Source organism: Ascaphus truei, unplaced genomic scaffold (assembly GCF_040206685.1).
Source record: "Ascaphus truei isolate aAscTru1 unplaced genomic scaffold, aAscTru1.hap1 HAP1_SCAFFOLD_3283, whole genome shotgun sequence".
Taxonomy (NCBI): domain Eukaryota; kingdom Metazoa; phylum Chordata; class Amphibia; order Anura; family Ascaphidae; genus Ascaphus; species Ascaphus truei.
The window spans coordinates 5,001-20,176 of NW_027456272.1; the positions used below are offsets into that span (position 1 = coordinate 5,001).

The 15,176-nt window shown below is 53.5% G+C and overlaps 1 protein-coding gene and 1 long non-coding RNA gene across 2 annotated transcripts in view; both read left to right on the forward strand.

Annotated features, from left to right (window-relative positions):
- The window catches only part of LOC142483487 (BICD family-like cargo adapter 2), a 9,984-nt gene extending 4,081 nt beyond the window's left edge, over nt 1-5,903 (forward strand). The window contains exons 2-3 of the mRNA XM_075583493.1: nt 1-99; nt 5,565-5,903. The exon at nt 1-99 is cut by the window's left edge and continues 22 nt beyond it. Of these exons, the coding sequence (XP_075439608.1) occupies nt 1-99; nt 5,565-5,720 (255 nt within the window). The 3' untranslated portion in view covers nt 5,721-5,903. The remainder of the gene's footprint in view (nt 100-5,564) is intronic.
- Nucleotides 5,904-6,355: 452 nt separating this feature from the next.
- On the forward strand, nt 6,356-10,984 carry LOC142483488 (uncharacterized). The gene is made up of 2 exons (XR_012797350.1): nt 6,356-8,436; nt 8,467-10,984. It is a non-coding gene; the product is annotated as an uncharacterized LOC142483488 (long non-coding RNA).
- Nucleotides 10,985-15,176: the final 4,192 nt, after the last annotated feature.

Genomic DNA, 15,176 nt, shown 5'->3' on the forward strand with positions numbered 1-15,176 from the left:
CTGGAGAAGTGTCGCCTGGAGAGAGACTCGCTGAGCCGGCAGCTGCTGAGCTCCATCACCCAGAAGGTGTCACTGAGCCAGGAGCTGGAGGCGTGGCAGGTGAGGGGGGGGGATGTAAGAGGGTGAGAGGGAGGGGGGGAGAAAGGGGAGGAGGAGAGAGAGGGGTGGGAGAGAGGGAGGACAGGGGGAGAGGGAGGAGAGGGGGGGGGAGAGAGGGGGAGGGAGGGGGATGAGGGGGACAGCTGCAGGGGTACTGAGCCTGGCACCTCTAGTACTAGCACATGGATACTGAGCCTGGCACCTCTAGGACTAGCACAGGGATACTGAGCCTGGCACCTCTAGGACTAGCGCAGGGATACTGAGCCTGGCACCTCTCGGACTAGCGCAGGGATACTGAGCCTGGCACCTCTAGGACTAGCGCAGGGATACTGAGTGTGACAGGGTAAATAAAAGCCACCAGTTATATGCCTGGAAAACCTATGTCTAGTCTGCAGTGCAGCACTGACTAGGTTAACTTCAGCTGGGAACCTCAGGACAATTAGTTGGATCCCAGCTGCCTAATCAAGGTGTGTTAAAACCCAGGCTGTAGACACATGGAGCTTGCTGTTGATGAGAGAGGAGTAAGCTGCTAAAGTGATTCCTGAAAACAAGGTCTGTGTAGCAAACTAGTGAAACTGTGAACTGTCTGTCCCCTGCATAGAAAAAGGGAAGCTGCATATATATAAACTGTCTGCTAAAGAGAAACTGTTTTGTTCGGTTTGCTGAAGGAAAAGCCATTTTCGTTTGTTGCTGAAAAAGAGCTATTTTTGTTTTGTGTGCTGTATATTTTTCAAGGCAAAATAAAACAGCCTTGTCAAGAAACCCACGTGTGTAGTTGCATGTACGTGTGAACCACGTGTGTAGTTGCATGTACCCTGCAACATATGGTTGTCAAGAAGTGAGATTTGATTTTTTTCAAAAGGCTCCTGCAGTTAAAGGGCCACACACACACACACACACACACACACACACACACACACACACACACACACACACACACACACACACACACACACACACACACACACACACACACACACACACACACACACACACACACACACAAGAATGGAAGAAATGTTGAAAGCATTTCTGTGCGAGCAGGCCCGGCTGCAAGCGGAGAGAGATGAAAGACTACAGACAGCACAGGATGAGCGGATTGCCAAGCTGCTGACCCAAGTCCAAGGGTCTGCCGGTGCAGAACTGGCCAGCAGACCCCCGATACTCCTGAGGAAAATGGCTCCGAATGAGGATCCAGAGGCTTTTTACTAACATTTGAAAGGGTTGCCGAAGCTCAGGGCTGGGCTGCAGATCGCTGGGCAACTGCTTTGGCCCCGCTCCTCATAGGAGAAGCCCAGACCTCATATCAGGACCTCCCTACAGATCAGGCAATGGACTACCGCCAAGTAAAAGCCGCCATACTGGATCGCTTAGGTCTGACCCCAGAGACCTACCGGCAGCAGTTCCGGAACATGAAGTACACCGCTAAGATGAGACCTCGGGTCCTCGCTCAGCGATTATTGGACTTGTGTACGCGCTGGATACAACCCGAGGAGTGCACTAAGGAGGCAATTCTTGAGCAGGTGGTTTTGGAACAATTTCTACAAGTAATACCCCCTCCTGCACGCTCGTGGGTAAAAAGCCACGCTGCTGAAACCCTAGCTTTGGCGGTCCGACTCGTGGAGAACTTCCTTGGGGCTGAGCAGCAGGAGAGTGTCCTGGACCCGACTCCACCGGCACTTGCGGACGCCCAAAGAGGGAGGTCGGATCAATGGGGAACCTACAGCCCGTCACGGAACCGCCAAGTCCAAAGGAAGAAGCATTCGTTCCAGCAAGGACAGAGTCCAAATGCTGGTCCCCGCAGAGACCCTCATCTCCTTCCAGATGTCGGCTCGTCGCAAAGTGAGAGGAACTTCCGAGTACGTCGCCCACAGGATCCACCAGATGCCTGGTCTCCAGTAACCGGTCCAGCGGAGCGCTATCCACAGCCCCCTCCTGCGAGGGAACCCTCTCCATATTCCGCCTGCGGAGAACAAGGCCACCGGTATGTGGACTGTCCACTGATGGATTGTTCATTCAGCAGAACCGTCGTCTCAGCTTTTTCTGGGGAAAATTACAAGCCCTGGCTACTTCCAGCCCTGATTGGGGGTAGACTTGGTAGGACCTATAGAACCTTCTGCGAAAGGACACAGGTTTATCCTTGTAATAGTGGACTATGCCACAAGGTATCCTGAGGCGTTCCCCCTGAGAACAGCAACGGCGAAGCAAGTAGCCAACAAGTTGTTGGATCTGTTCTCACGGGTTGGACTTCCCTAGGTTATGTTGACAGACCAAGGTACAAATTTAATGGCTAAACTGATGCAGGATGTCTTAAAGTTACTAGAGGTCAAGTCTGTTCGGACATCGGTCTACAATCCACAGACTGACGGATTGGTGGAAAGATTTAACCGAACTCTAAAAGGGATGCTGAGGAAATTTGTAGACTCAGAAAAGAGAGCCTGGGATGAACTTCTCCCTTTCTGCTGTTTGCAGTGCGGGAAGTTCCCCAGGCCTCCACGGGATTCTCTCCATTTGAATTGCTCTATGGCCGCCAACCGCGGGGTATCCTAGACCTCCTAAAGGAGTCCTGGGAGGAACAGCGGTCCCCTTCTAAGAATACCCTGCAATATGTACTAGACCTTAGGAAGCGTCTAGATGTGGTCGGCCATTTTGCCAGGGAGAATCTTAGATCAGCCCAGGACAGTCAGGAGAGACATTACAATCAGAATGCTCGCATGAGAGTGTTTCACCCGGGAGACCAGGTGATGTTATTGTTACCCAGTTGCGAGAGTAAACTCCTGCCAAATGGCAGGGCCCATTCGAAGTACTCCGCCGTACGGGTGATGTGGATTACGAGATTGCTCAACCAGTGTCCAGGAAGGGTAAACAAATTTACCATGTGAACTTGCTGAAACCCTGGAAGATGCAGCGGTCTCTATTCATCCACCCGGTGGAGGAGGAAACGGACTTGGGTCCTCAGCCTCCACGGGAGAACATCGTGAGTGACGATAAAATCCCAATGGGTAAACAGTTGTCCTCTGAACAAAAAGGGGACTTGTTAGCAATAATTACACAATTCCATGATGTTTTTTCTGACTTACCAGGACAAACTAACTTAATTTCCCATGCAACCAAGACAGCACCTGGGGTAAAAGTACGTTCCCGTCCTTATAGGTTGCCTGAAAGTCGTAGGGATCTGGTAGAGAAGGAGGTACAAGAAATGTTACACTTAGGAGTGATTGAGGAATCATGCAGTGAGTGGTGTAGTCCACTAATTATGGTCCCTAAACCCGATGGGAAGGTAAGATTTTGTGTGGACCTCCGAAAGGTCAATGCGGTATCCAAGTTTGATGCATATCCGATGCCAAGGGTGGACGAATTAATTGACGCCCTTGGTAACGCGGAATATATATCCACGTTGGACTTGACAAAAGGATACTGGCAAATACCCTTAGAGGAAAAGTTCAAATGCAAAACAGCCTTTGCCACTCCCATGGGTTTATACCAGTTTGTGACAATGCCATTTGGATTGCATGGAGCCCCAGCCACATTTCAGAGACTCATGGATAAGGTACTGAGGCCCATAGGACTTATGCCGCAGCCTACCTAGATGACATTGTCATTTATAGTAAACACTGGCGGGCCCATCTAAATAGGCTGAAAGCGGTCCTCAAATCTCTAAGAGAGGCAGGGCTCACAGCCAACCCTAAGAAATGTGCCTTGGGTAAAGCGGAAACCAAATATTTAGAGTATGCAGTGGGAGGTGGAAAAGTAAGGCCACTAGCCGACAAGATAGCTGCCCTGAAAGAAGTTCCGACCCCCCAAACAAAAACGCAGGTACGCTCTCTGCTGGGTTTAGCAGGGTACTACCGGCGGTTCATCCCCAACTATTCGGAAGTGGCAGCCCTTTAACGGACCTCACAAAAAAGTGTGCCCCTACACAAGTGGTGTGGTCAAGGGATTGTCAGAGAGCCTTTGAGGACATAAAAAGGTGTCTATCAGAGGGTCCCATCCTTAGAAGCCCAGACTTCAACAGCCCTTTTATAGTGCAAACAGATGCATCAGAGATAGGGCTAGGGGCAGTGTTGTCACAACAGTTTGAGGGAGTTGAACATCCTATCCTTTTCCTGAGTAGGAAATTGTTCCCAAGGGAAAAAAATTACTCAGTGATTGAGAAAGAGTGCCTCACAGTAAAGTGGGCAATCGAGGCTTTGAGTCATTACCTGGCAGGAGTCCATTTTACTTTGGTGACGGATCATGCTCCACTGAAATGGTTAAATAGCATGAAGGATTCCAATGCTAGATTGACTAGGTGGTATATGGCCCTCCAACCCTTCTCATTTGAGATTCAGCATAGGCCGGGAAAAGAGAACGCAAATGCTGACTTCTTTTCTAGAGAAGGGGTGGATGGTCGGGCTTCAGCCGTGCGTAGCCCCAGCCACACACTAACAGGGGAGGAATGTGACAGGGTAAATAAAAGCCACCAGTTATATGCCTGGAAAACCTATGTCTAGTCTGCAGTGCAGTACTGACTAGGTTAAACTTCAGCTGGGAACCTCAGGACAATTAGTTGGATCCCAGCTGCCTAATCAAGGTGTGTTAAAACCCAGGTTGTAGACACATGGAGCTTGCTGTTGATGAGAGAGGAGTAAGCTGCTAAAGTGATTCCTGAAAACAAGGTCTGAGTAGCAAAGTCGTGAAACTGTGAACTGTCTGTCCCCTGCATAGAAAAAGGGAAGCTGCATATATATAAACTGTCTGCTAAAGAGAAACTGTTTTGTTCGGTTTGCTGAAGGAAAAGCCATTTTCGTTTGTTGCTGAAAAAGAGCTATTTTTGTTTTGTGTGCTGTATATTTTTCAAGGCAAAATAAAACAGCCTTGTCAAGAAACCCACGTGTGTAGTTGCATGTACCCTGCAACACTGAGCCTGGCACCTCTAGGACTAGCGCAGGGATACTGAGCCTGGCACCTCTAGGACTAGCGCAGGGATACTGAGCCTGGCACCTCTAGGACTAGCACAGGGATACTGAGCCTGGCACCTCTAGGACTAGCGCAGGGATACTGAGCCTGGCACCTCTAAGACTAGCGCAGGGATACTGAGCCGGGCACCTCTAGGACTAGCGCAGGGATACTGAGCCTGGCACCTCTAGGACTAGCGCAGGGATACTGAGCCGGGCACCTCTAGGACTAGCGCAGGGATACTGAGCCGGGCACCTCTAGGACTAGCGCAGGGATACTGAGCCGGGCACCTCTAGGACTAGCGCAGGGATACTGAGCCTGGCACCTCTAGGACTAGCGCAGGGATACTGAGCCGGGCACCTCTAGGACTAGTGCAGGGATACTGAGCCGGGCACCTCTAGGACTAGCGCAGGGATACTGAGCCGGGCACCTCTAGGACTAGCGCAGGGATACTGAGCCGGGCACCTCTAGGACTAGCGCAGGGATACTGAGCCTGGCACCTCTAGGACTGTCTCTCTCCTCCGTAGGATGACATGCAGATCATTATAACTCAGCAGCTGAAGTCCCAGAGAGAGCAGGACGCTCTGAGACTGTCCGAGACATCTCTCACCCCGCCCAGGAGAAGAGAGAGCAAGAGACAGCGGGACGCAGGGAGCATCTTCTCATTCTTCAACAGGAAATGAGATGGGGCGAGACACCAAGGCATAGCACTGTGTCACCCTGCGGGGGGAGGGGCATAGCACTGTCACCCTGTGGGGGGAGGGGCATAGCACTGTGTCATCCTGCGGGGGGAGGGGCATAGCACTGTGTCACCCTGCGGGGGGAGGGGCATAGCACTGTGTCACCCTGCGGGGGAGGGGCATAGCACTGTGTCACCCTACGGGGGGAGGGGCATAGCACTGTGTCACCCTGCAGGGGAGGGGCATAGCACTGTGTCACCCTGCGGGGGGAGGGGCATAGCACTGTGTCACCCTGCGGGGGGAGGGGCAGACTCTGGGTCACCCTGCGCGGGGAGGGGCATAGCACTGTGTCACCCTGTGGGGGGAGGGGCAGACTCTGGGTCACCCTGTGGGGGGAGGGGCATAGCACTGTGTCACCCAGCAGGGGGAGGGGCAGACTCTGGGTCACCCTGCGGGGGGAGGGGCAGACTGTGTCACCCTGCGAAGAGAGGGACAGACTCCGTGTCACCCTGCAGGGGGAGGGGCAGACTCTGTGTCACCCAGCGGGGGGAGGGGCAGACTCCGTGTCACCCTGCGGGGGTAGGGATAGACTCCGTGTCACCTTGCGGGGGGAGGGACAGACTCCGTGTCACCCTGGGGGGGGGGAGGGACAGACTACGTGTCACCCTGCGGGGGAGGGGCAGACTCCGTGTCACCCTGCGGGGGGAGGGACAGACTCCGTGTCACCCTGCGGGGGAAGGGACAGACTCCGTGTCACCCTGCGGGGGAGGGACAGACTCTGTGTCACCCTGCGGGGGGAGGGGCAGACTCCGTGTCACCTTGCGGGGGGAGGGGCAGACTCCGTGTCACCCTGCGGGGGGAGGGATAGACTCCGTGCCTGGCTGCAGGGAGGGGGAGGAGTCAGTGCTTTGCTAAGGGAGGTGATTGGACAGGAGGCAGCAGCCAGGCACTGACTCCTCCCCCACCCTGCAGCCAGGCCCTGACTCCTCCCCCTCCCTGCAGCCAGGCACTGACTCCTCCCCCACCCTGCCTGCAGCCAGGCACTGACTCCTCCCCCACCCTGCCTGCAGCCAGGCACTGACTCCTCCCCCCACCCTGCCTGCAGCCAGGCACTGACTCCTCCCCCACCCTGCCTGCAGCCAGGTTCTGACTCCTCCCCCACCCTGCCTGCAGCCAGGCACTGACTCCTCCCCCACCCTGCAGCCAGGCACTGACTCCTCCCCCACTCTGCAGCCAGGCACTGACTCCTCCCCCACCCTGCAGCCAGGCACTGACTCCTCCCCCACCCTGCAGCCAGGCACTGACTCCTCCTCCACCCTGCAGCCAGGCACTGACTCCTCCCCCACCCTGCCTGCAGCCAGGCACTGACTCCTCCCCCACCCTGTCTGCAGCCAGGCTCTGACTCCTCCCCCACCCTGCCTGCAGCCAGGCTCTGACTCCTCCCCCACCCTGCCTGCAGCCAGGCACTGACTCCTCCCCCACCCTGCCTGCAGCCAGGCACTGACTCCTCCCCCTGCCTGCAGCCAGGCACTGACTCCTCCCCCTGCCTGCAGCCAGGCACTGACTCCTTCCCCACTCTGCCTGCAGCCAGGCACTGACTCCTCCCCCACCCTGTCTGCAGCCAGGCTCTGACTCCTCCCCCACGCTGCCTGCAGCCAGACACTGACTCCTCCCCCACCCTGCCTGCAGCCAGGCACTGACTCCTCCCCCTCCCTGCCTGCAGCCAGGCACTGACTCCTCCCCCACCCTGCCTGCAGCCAGACACTGACTCCTCCCCCTCCCTGCAGCCAGGCACTGACTCCTCCCCCACCCTGTCTGCAGCCAGGCTCTGACTCCTCCCCCACCCTGCCTGCAGCCAGGCACTGACTCCTCCCCCACCCTGTCTGCAGCCAGGCTCTGACTCCTCCCCCTCCCTGCCTGCAGCCAGACACTGACTCCTCCCCCTCCCTGCAGCCAGGCACTGACTCCTCCCCCACCCTGCCTGCAGCCAGACACTGACTCCTCCCCCTCCCTGCAGCCAGGCACTGACTCCTCCCCCACCCTGTCTGCAGCCAGGCTCTGACTCCTCCCCCACCCTGCCTGCAGCCAGGCACTGACTCCTCCCCCTCCCTGCCTGCAGCCAGGCACTGACTCCTCCCCCTCCCTGCCTGCAGCCAGGCACTGACTCCTCCCCCTCCCTGCCTGCAGCCAGGCACTGACTCCTCCCCCGCCCTGCCTGCAGCCAGGCACTGACTCCTCACCCACCCTGCCTGCAGCCAGGCACTGACTCCTCCCCCACCCTGCCTGCAGCCAGGCACTGACACCTCCCCCTCCCTGCCTGCAGCCAGGCACTGACTCCTCCCCCTCCCTGCCTGCAGCCAGGCACTGACTCCTCCCCCTCCCTGCAGCCAGGCACTGACTCCTCCCTCTCCCTGCAGCCAGGCACTGACTCCTCCCCCACCCTGCCTGCAGCCAGGCACTGACACCTCCCCCTCCCTGCCTGCAGCCAGGCACTGACTCCTCCCCCTCCCTGCCTGCAGCCAGACACTGACTCCTCCCCCGCCCTGCAGCCAGGCACTGACTCCTCCCCCAGGCACTGACTCCTCCCCCGCCCTGCAGCCAGACACTGACTCCTCCCCCAGGCACTGACTCCTCCCCCGCCCTGCAGCCAGGCACTGACTCCTCCCCCAGGCACTGACTCCTCCCCCACCCTGCAGCCAGGCACTGACTCCTCCCCCAGGTACTGACTCCTCCCCCGCCCTGCAGCGAGGCACTGACTCCTCCCCCAGGCACTGACTCCTCCCCCGCCCTGCAGCCAGGCACTGACTCCTCCCCCAGGCACTGACTCCTCCCCCGCCCTGCAGCCAGGCACTGACTCCTCCCCCAGGCACTGACTCCTCCCCCGCCCTGCAGCCAGGCACTGACTCCTCCCCCAGGCACTGACTCCTCCCCCAGGCACTGACTCCTCCCCCGCCCTGCAGCCAGGCACTGACTCCTCCCCCATGCACTGACTCCTCCCCCAGGCACTGACTCCTCCCCCCGGCACTGACTCCTCCCCCCGGCACTGACTCCTCCCCCGGCACTGACTCCTCCCCCAGGCACTGACTCCTCCCTCCCCCGCCCTGCAGCCAGGCACTGACTCCTCCCACAGGCACTGACTCCTCCCCCAGGCACTGACTCCTCCCCCAGGCACTGACTCCTCCCCCCGGCACTGACTCCTCCCCCCGGCACTGACTCCTCCCCCAGGCTGACTCCTCCCCCAGGCACTGACCTCCCCCGCCCTGCAGCCAGGCACTGACTCCTCCCCCAGGCACTGACTCCTCCCCCGCCCTGCAGCCAGGCACTGACTCCTCCCCCAGGCACTGACTCCTCCCCCCGGCACTGACTCCTCCCCCCGGCACTGACTCCTCCCCCAGGCACTGACTCCTCCCTCCCCCGCCCTGCAGCCAGGCACTGACTCCTCCCACAGGCACTGACTCCTCCCCCAGGCACTGACTCCTCCCCCCCTGCCTGCAGAGAGATCCGCACAGGAGAGTGAGGGGAAAGGATCTGAGACGGAATCGTGTGAGAGAGAAGGATCCGCTCCCTCCCTCCCTCCCTCCCTCGGTCGGATGACCGTGTGCGGTTGCGGTAGCAGTTTGGTGACATGTCCAGAACATGCCATGCGTATATATCCTCGCATTGATGTACGTGAGATACTCACCTGCTGCTCAATACTATACACTATATTTTTAATACTGCACGATGAGGTTTTGCGCTGTTTCTTACGTGTGCTTTGTGGCGCCAGCCCACGGAATAGCGCGGCACGCCTCCATTATACTCCTAGGAACAGCTTTATTTATATGTTATTGTTTAAAACACAGCACTCGCAATACTGATTTCATTGATCACACTGTGATTTTCTCACTGGTATTTATAATATCGATCACTATTGTCACGGTCCCGAGCGGACTCTGTGTCACCCTGCGACTGTGTCACTAAGAATGTATACAGGGAACCCCGACACTAGTCCTACCCCCCATTACATATATGTGTATATACTGTATTCATGTGTACGTAAATATAACTAGCACATTGGTGCGCAGGAGGCGTCTGTGTATATAGCTGTATATGTGTGTGTATATGCAAAGTTACGTACAGATAATACGCTCCGCGACGCTCTCTGTATATAGCTGTATATGTGTGTGTATATGCAAAGTTACGTACAGATAATACGCTCCGCGACGCTCTCTGTATATAGCTGTATATGTGTGTGTATATGCAAAGTTACGTACAGATAATACGCTCCGCGCCGCTCTCTGTATATAGCTGTATATGTGTGTGTGTATATGCAAAGTTACGTACAGATAATACGCTCCGCGACGCTCTCTGTATATAGCTGTATATGTGTGTGTATACAAAGTTACGTACAGATAATACGCTCCGCGACGCTCTCTGTATATAGCTGTATATGTGTGTGTGTGTATGTATATGCAAAGTTACGTACAGATAATACGCTCCGCGACGCTCTCTGTATATAGCTGTATGTGTGTATATGCAAAGTTACATACAGATAATACGCTCCGCGACGCTCTCTGTATATAGCTGTATGTGTGTATATGCAAAGTTACGTACAGATAATACGCTCCGCGACGCTCTCTGTATATAGCTGTATGTGTGTACTGTATATGCAAAGTTACGTACAGATAATACGCTCCGCGACGCTCTCTGTATATAGCTGTATATATGTGTATATGCAAAGTTACGTACAGATAATACGCTCCGCGACGCTCTCTGTATATAGCTGTATGTGTGTATATGCAAAGTTACGTACAGATAATACGCTCCGCGACGCTCTCTGTATATAGCTGTATATGTGTGTGTATGCAAAGTTACGTACAGATAATACGCTCCGCGACGCTCTCTGTATATAGCTGTATGTGTGTATATGCAAAGTTACGTACAGATAATACGCTCCGCGACGCTCTCTGTATATAGCTGTATATGTGTGTGTATGCAAAGTTACGTACAGATAATACGCTCCGCGACGCTCTCTGTATATAGCTGTATATGTGTGTATATGCAAAGTTACGTACAGATAATACGCTCCGCGACGCTCTCTGTATATAGCGGTATATGTGTGTGTATACAAAGTTACGTACAGATAATACGCTCCGCGACGCTCTCTGTATATAGCTGTATATGTGTGTGTATACAAAGTTACGTACAGATAATACGCTCCGCGACGCTCTCTGTATATAGCAGCGACCAAAGCGCTCACCTCGGCAATAAATATACTTTACGGTTAACCCCATGTGTGCTGGATCTTCTCTCTGCATTGCTGTACATACATTTCCGGGACACCTTGGTTGTAACTACGGGGTGCCTCACCACACACACACACACACACACACACACACACACACACACACACACACACACACACACACACACACACACACAGTCCAGGGAGGTTGTCTGTGTGTGGCGGTGATGGGTCAGTGAGTCTGCAGCCTGGCGTCCGACACTCCGACCCGGACATCGTGGCAAATAGGAGACCGCCTCGCGAGACGTGCGCTCAGCCCTTCAGTCCGTCTTTCCTACACCGATGACATCACCTGCGTGGAATAACGTTCGCCGGGTATATTGGCGACAGCGACGCCGCAAGATGGAGAATAAATAGGTCGTGGTAACAAAGCAATAAAATGATCCAATCACATGAAGGAACGATAAGGCACAGCTGTGAATAATCACATATCACACGTTACATGTGTAATAAACATGCGTGTAAATACAACACACCGATACAGGCACGAACTGATCGTATAATACGTCACACCGATACAGGCACGGACTGATCGTATAATACGTCACACCGATACAGGCACGGACTGATCGTATAATACGTCACACACTGATACAGGCACGGACTGATCGTATAATACGTCACCGATACAGGCACGGACTGATCGTATAATACGTCACACCGATACAGGCACGGACTGATCGTATAATACGTCACACCGATACAGGCACTGACTGATCGTATAATACGTCACACCGATACAGGCACGGACTGATCGTATAATACGTCACACACTGATACAGGCACGGACTGATCGTATAATACGTCACCGATACAGGCACGGACTGATCGTATAATACGTCACACCGATACAGGCACGGACTGATCGTATAATACGTCACACCGATACAGGCACGTACTGATCGTATAATACGTCACACCGATACAGGCACGGACTGATCGTATAATACGTCACACCGATACAGGCACGGACTGATCGTATAATACGTCACACACCGATACAGGCACGGACTGATCGTATAATACGTCACACACCGATACAGGCACGTACTGATCGTATAATACGTCACACCGATACAGGCACGGACTGATCGTATAATACGTCACACACCGATACAGGCACGGACTGATCGTATAATACGTCACACCGATACAGGCACGGACTGATCGTATAATACGTCACACACCGATACAGGCACGGACTGATCGTATAATACGTCACACACCGATACAGGCACGGACTGATCGTATAATACGTCACACACTGATACAGGCACGGACTGATCGTATAATACGTCACACCGATACAGGCACGGACTGATCGTATAATACGTCACACCAATACAGGCACGGACTGATTGTATAATACGTCACACACCGATACAGGCACGGACTGATCGTATAATACGTCACACACGATACAGGCACGGACTGATCGTATAATACGTCACACCGATACAGGCACGGACTGATCGTATAATACGTCACACACAGATACAGACACGGACTGATCGTATAATACGTCACACACTGATACAGGCACGGACTGATCGTATAATACGTCACACACCGATACAGGCACGGTCTGATCGTATAATACGTCACACACCGATACAGACACGGACTGATCGTATAATACGTCACACACCGATACAGGCACGGACTGATCGTATAATACGTCACACCGATACAGGCACGGACTGATCGTATAATACGTCACACACCGATACAGGCACGGACTGATCGTATAATACGTCACACCGATACAGGCACGGACTGATCGTATAATACATCACACACCGATACAGGCACGGACTGATCGTATAATACCTCACACACCGATACAGGCACGGACTGATCGTATAATACATCACACACCGATACAGGCACGGACTGATCGTATAATACATCACACACCGATACAGACACGGACTGATCGTATAATACGTCACACCGATACAGGCACGGACTGATCGTATAATACGTCACACACCGATACAGGCACGGACTGATCGTATAATACGTCACACCGATACAGGCACGGACTGATCGTATAATACGTCACACCGGTACAGGAACGGACTGATCGTATAATACGTCACACACCGATACAGGCACGGACTGATCGTATAATACGTCACACACCGATACAGGCACGGACTGATCGTATAATACGTCACACCGATACAGGCACGGACTGATCGTATAATACGTCACACCGATACAGGCACGGACTGATCGTATAATACGTCACACACCGATACAGACACGGACTGATCGTATAATACGTCACACCGATACAGGCACGGACTGATCGTATAATACGTCACACACCGATACAGGCACGGACTGATCGTATAATACGTCACACACCGATACAGGCACGGACTGATCGTATAATACGTCACACACTGATACAGGCACGGACTGATCGTATAATACGTCACACCGATACAGGCACGGACTGATCGTATAATACGTCACACCGATACAGGCACGGACTGATCGTATAATACGTCACACCGATACAGGCACGGACTGATCGTATAATACGTCACACACAGATACAGACACGGACTGATCGTATAATACGTCACACACTGATACAGGCACGGACTGATCGTATAATACGTCACACACCGATACAGGCACGGACTGATCGTATAATACGTCACACCGATACAGGCACGGACTGATCGTATAATACGTCACACACCGATACAGGCACGGACTGATCGTATAATACGTCACACCGATACAGGGACGGACTGATCGTATAATACATCACACACCGATACAGGCACGTACTGATCGTATAATACCTCACACACCGATACAGGCACGGACTGATCGTATAATACATCACACACCGATACAGGCACGGACTGATCGTATAATACATCACACACTGATACAGGCACGGACTGATCGTATAATACGTCACACACTGATACAGGCACGGACTGATCGTATAATACGTCACACCGATACAGGCACGGACTGATCGTATAATACGTCACACACCGATACAGGCACGTACTGATCGTATAATACGTCACACACCGATACAGGCACGTACTGATCGTATAATACGTCACACACCGATACAGGCACGGACTGATCGTATAATACGTCACACACCGATACAGGCACGGACTGATCGTATAATACGTCACACCGATACAGGCACGGACTGATCGTATAATACGTCACACACCGATACAGGCACGGACTGATCGTATAATACGTCACACCGGTACAGGCACGGACTGATCGTATAATACGTCACACACCGATACAGGCACGGACTGATCGTATAATACATCACACACTGATACAGGCACGGACTGATAGTATAATACGTCACACACCGATACAGGCACGGACTGATCGTATAATACGTCACACACCGATACAGGCACGTACTGATCGTATAATACGTCACACACCGATACAGGCACGTACTGATCGTATAATACGTCACACACCGATACAGGCACGGACTGATCGTATAATACCTCACACACCGATACAGGCACGGACTGATCGTATAATACATCACACACTGATACAGGCACGGACTGATAGTATAATACGTCACACACCGATACAGGCACGGACTGATCGTATAATACGTCACACACCGATACAGGCACGGACTGATCGTATAATACGTCACACCGATACAGGCACGGACTGATCGTATAATACGTCACACACCGATACAGGCACGGACTGATCATATAATACGTCACACACCGATACAGGCACGGACTGATCGTATAATACGTCACACACCGATACAGGCACGGACTGATCGTATAATACGTCACACACCGATACAGGCACGGACTGATCGTATAATACGTCACACACCGATACAGGCACGGACTGATCGTATAATACGTCACACACCGATACAGGCACGGACTGATCGTATAATACGTCACACACCGATACAGGTACGGACTGATCGTATAATACGTCACACACCGATACAGGCACGGACTGATCGTATAATACGTAACACCGATACAGGCACGGACTGATCGTATAATACGTCACCGATACAGGCACGGACTGATCGTATAATACGTCACACCGATACAGGCACGGACTGATCGTATAATACGTCACCGATACAGGCACGGACTGATCGTATAATACGTCACACA